General features: G+C 43.7%; 1 protein-coding gene across 1 annotated transcript in view; it reads right to left on the minus strand.

The window, feature by feature from the left end:
- Positions 1-3,012: 3,012 nt before the first annotated feature.
- RBBP9 (retinoblastoma binding protein 9) overlaps positions 3,013-4,445 on the minus strand; it is a 2,873-nt gene continuing 1,440 nt past the window's right edge. Inside the window, 1 exon segment of the mRNA XM_009329485.1 lies at positions 3,013-3,366. Within this exon segment, the coding sequence (XP_009327760.1) occupies positions 3,013-3,366 (354 nt within the window).

The following is a 4,445-nucleotide window of genomic DNA, read 5'->3' on the forward strand; positions in this document are numbered from 1 at the left end:
AATGGTCAAGCACCTCTACAACTGGGTTATCAGCGTGCCAGGTAATCTGACCATGAGTAGTAAACAGTGGGCTAACAGAGAAAGATTTTGGAAGACAGTTTATCTGATAAGGGTAGGAGACTTTACATCAGCTATTTCAATACTGTCCAGAAGTTTGCACCTTCTAAAAGCAGTCTGGATCCCATAGAAGTGTTCAAATCTTGCTCAATTCCTGTTTTCCTACTTACAGCGTGGGTTGTAGACAGAAGGCTAATGGTGGTAAGTGCTGTACAAAGAATAATAATTAAAAAAAAAAAAAAGGTTCCTGTCCCGTACAGGGACCATATAGATACAGAGGCAAAGGCTCCTTGTTTGCGAGTAGGCATGCTGTCTCCGGCTGGAGCAAGCGACTAGTACTGATAAGCTGGCGTGTCCATGGAAGGAGTTTGATTGTATTAGCTAGTGTGAGCACCCACAGCCGGCCTGCTCTTTTGTTGCAGTGTTTGAGGTGGGGTTTTGACAGGGATGCATATCTCTACAGAGGCAGAAGAGCTCTTACAAAAGAGATGTGGGGGTGAAATGATCAGATGTTTGTTCTTTCTCTTGCCCCTTTAACCACTCAGCACACTGAAGCCTGAGGAAAACGCTGCTCACTTCACTGGAGGGAGCCTTAACCTCAACTTCAGACATCCGTTATGTGGCCAAAGGTAACTTCATTCAGGTGTGGGCTGGGGTTGCCTTTGTCTCCCTGTGTTCAAAGAGGACCTAACACAATGGGGTCCTGAATCCTGCTGCTGCAGAGATAACGCGTTGTTTGTGCTCTACTGCAGCTGGAAGATAGCTTTCAGGGAAACAACATGTCTTTATCATGCAGGTATGTCACTTTATGCAGTATGACCTTATTCACTGGCAATAAGAAAAAGGAGAGAGAGCTTGTCATCAGTGAACAACTTAAGGAAGTAGAGGGCTGGTTAAGCTCTCTAAATTCTGGCTCATTTGTGTTGGGTTTACCTGGTTTAGATGACCTTTATGGTCTCTGAAGCTTCTTTGTGTTGCCACTGTAACAAGACTTCTCAAATTTGGAAAAAAAACATGCCTATAGAGAAAAGTAAAGCGATTTCACTTTCCTATCTGTAAAATAGGAATCTCTCTGATCTATTTCTAAATGAATTAGAGGAATGATCTTTCTGTCACTCTGGTTCTTCATGAACCTGGCTAATCTATCAGCCTGTAATTCTTTTTAAAAAAGGGAGTAAATGCAGAAGGATAACATTAATATTCTAGTCTTTTTTTCCTCCCTGAGTTCCTTCAGTCTTCTCTTCTACCTAGCAAAGCTGTCTCCTTTACAAACTGGTATGAAATGTAACGTTTTGAGGAAGCTGTAATACTAGCTCCAGTACTGAATATGAAAACACATACGTGTAGCAAGCTGAGAGCTAAAGTTAACCCTCAAAACATGGATGACCACTTGGGAGCATGATCCGCTCATTTCTTTATGCGAGCCTCATACAAGAGGTCACAGTTCAGCTGCTGCAGGGCCACGGGGAACCTCCTGGGTCGGAGGGCTCAGCCCAGTTACGGTGAGCTCTGGGGTGTGCAGACCCTGCTGTGAACATACCAGGCTGTTCTGAGAGGTTTCCTCACTAGCGGTAACCGACTGTACAAAAGCAAGTTCGAGGGTGGTCATACCCAAATGCCATTTTCACATGGAATCAAGTGCAAGATTGCTTCTTATTTCCAAGAGAAACATTAACTACAGTACCAGGCTGTATTGTGACCTGAGGGAGAGTACAGCTAGCAGGTACTGTTTAACATGTCTAGCCTTTGCAGTCCAAAGTTTAAAACATTAACATTAATGGCAAACTTCAGGCTTTGATAATGAAAACATTTACCCCGTGGCTGAGTGGCTGTCCGTTTTTTCCTGGTTTTGTTTTTTTCATTTGCTCCGATTATAACTCTCGCCCCCGTTGGAGGTGTTAAGTGTGATGGTTGTTCATCTGGTGCTGTTCGAGTGCCATCTTCTGTCTTGTCCTGGTATGGCTACCCTAGGGCTCAGGAAAGAAGAGAGACCGCTCTTAAACCCCGCTCTGGTTTCCTGTTTTGCCTCCACGTGCAGAGCAGTTTTTGGGAACAAAAATAGACACCTCAAACAGGGCTGTCCTCCACCACACATAGACCACCTTCCCCTCTTGCTTCACGTGGCTGGGACTTTCTGTCACTTCATCTGAGAAATGGGTAGCCAGGCCCTCGCCTGCGCTGAGCCCAGCTTAGCCTGCGGCCTGTAGGGGACAAAAAGGTACTGTGAGAAGCTCCACGGATGGTGTCCAAGTTTTTGTTGAAAATGTTCACTTCCTTCCTGAGAAAGTTAATTATTGCACTTCGCACACTCTTCAGGAGATCCTGGGGGGAGTGGGGAGGAGGGGAAGCGGAGCTCAAAGCATTCTCCTATTTCAGTTGTTAAACACAAAACAAGTCGGGGCTTATGTAGGTAGCCTCTGTTTTTCCCCCCTCTCTCACTTTTTGAGCAAGCTTGTGATTATTCCAGGAAAATGGAAGAATGGGAAAGCTTTTACTTTAGTTATTTGGTCTAGAAACACAAGGCTTTAGGATTTTGCTCCTCTTGCAAACTCACAATAGTTGCTCGAAGTTTTAATTAATCTAATGCTAGCAGGGTGGGTGCAGCATGGCCTTGAAGCCCTGGGTCCCAGTGAGGCACTGTGCTTTGCTTTTGAGACATGGTGATGTGAGGAAGATGTAAAATGAAGGATAAACTAGCAACTCCAGAAGAGCAGATCTGCTTTGCCTTTACTGATACTGCTTGGAGAGCAAGTCCTGGGTCTGAGGACGTTAAAAATAGTAATTTGAATTTTGTACACTTTAGCATATAAGCACAGGTAGCATTCTTCTACTTTTTTATTCCCACTGAATTTGTGATCTTTCTGCTCGTGTTCAGATTTTACACAAGCAAATGTAACCCCTGCAGAGCACACAACTTGCCTTATGTTAGGAAGCTGGGGAAGTCAATATTAATGTTCAGCTCATACAGCATCTCGTTTTGCTTTGTTTTGGACCTGAAAAATTGCTCTCCACTGTTAGATGCTTCAGTAGAAAATACACCTTTTCTGCCCTGGGAAGAAGGAATGAATGGCTTTTGGTTAAAGCAGTTTCCTCAAGCATTCCCTGGATAATGCCAATCTCCCTGTGGAATTCATTGCTCTGAAAATGGCCCCTATCTGTCTACTTATGCAGTTCTGCTCCATATCTGTCAGCCAATTCCTTCTGTCCTTTCCAGGGAAGGGAAGAAGGACTGCCAATGGATCCAAACTCTACAATAGCCCCATGACAGTTTTGCTGGATCTTCTTCCACTGCCAGGTCTGTTGGAGTATCTTGAAGGGCACAGAGAACAGTTGAAAACCTTGTCCTTCTCTCAATGGTTTAACTTCTTGCTATTTCTAGTGTAAACAAACTCTTAGCACGGACTGTGCTGGGAGCTGGGAGCAGTCACAGATTTTTACAGGTGCTTGAAGGCTGAGAAGAGATTGCCCTTTTTTTTTTTTTTTATAGCCAAGCATTCCATCGTAGGCCGTGCACTAACATTTAAAACATATTTATATTCCTAATCACTTATTATATATCAAAGTTGGCCACATCTCCTATGCATGGTTTTACCAAAACCTTCATATAGCTAAGAAAAGCGTAAGATGTGTCCCATATAGCTCATAAAGTAGAAAGAAAGAACATCACCCTGTGGTTGGTCACAACAGAGAGCCTCTACAGGCAATCTAAGCTCCACAGTCTGGCCAGCTTTTATGTTTCTTGTGCCAGTTAACTGGTAGGAGGCAATGCCACCTGTATCAGTAGATGTCCATACCACTGACTCTCTTGGTTTTTTTCATCTGCCATATCAGAGGTGTAGGCAGACACCAACATGGTAACTGTGTGAGTTTTGACATACCTGAGAAAAATGGGAGCCTGGTGATCAAACCTGCATGGAGGACCACACTGCTGCACAGCATTTTAATCATGTTGCTCCTGTTGTTTTAAGCTGAGTTGTTAGCAAGCAACTTCAGAATGAACTTCAGGCTTTCTTCTAATCAAGAAGAATATGAAATATTCAAAACATAGATTTCTGTTGCATTTAAAAGAGATAAAACACAAAAACCCCAAAGCTTGACAGTGCATGGGTATTGTGGTTTAACCTCAGCTGGCAACTGCGCAATACACAGCCACTCGCTCATTCCCCCCTCCACCCCGGTGGGATGGGGGAGAGAATCGGAAGAATAAAAGTGAGAAAACTCGCGGGTTGAGATAAGAACAGTTTAATAATGGAAATAAAATAAAATAGTAATAATAATAACAACAATAATAATAAAAGAATATACAAAGCAAGTGATGCACAATGCAATTGTGCTCACCACCTACCAGCCGTTGCCCAGCCAGTCCCTGAGCAGCGGCCACCCCCGCA

Source organism: Pygoscelis adeliae, unplaced genomic scaffold, assembly GCF_000699105.1.
Source record: "Pygoscelis adeliae isolate BGI_AS28 unplaced genomic scaffold, ASM69910v1 Scaffold118, whole genome shotgun sequence".
NCBI lineage: Eukaryota > Metazoa > Chordata > Aves > Sphenisciformes > Spheniscidae > Pygoscelis > Pygoscelis adeliae.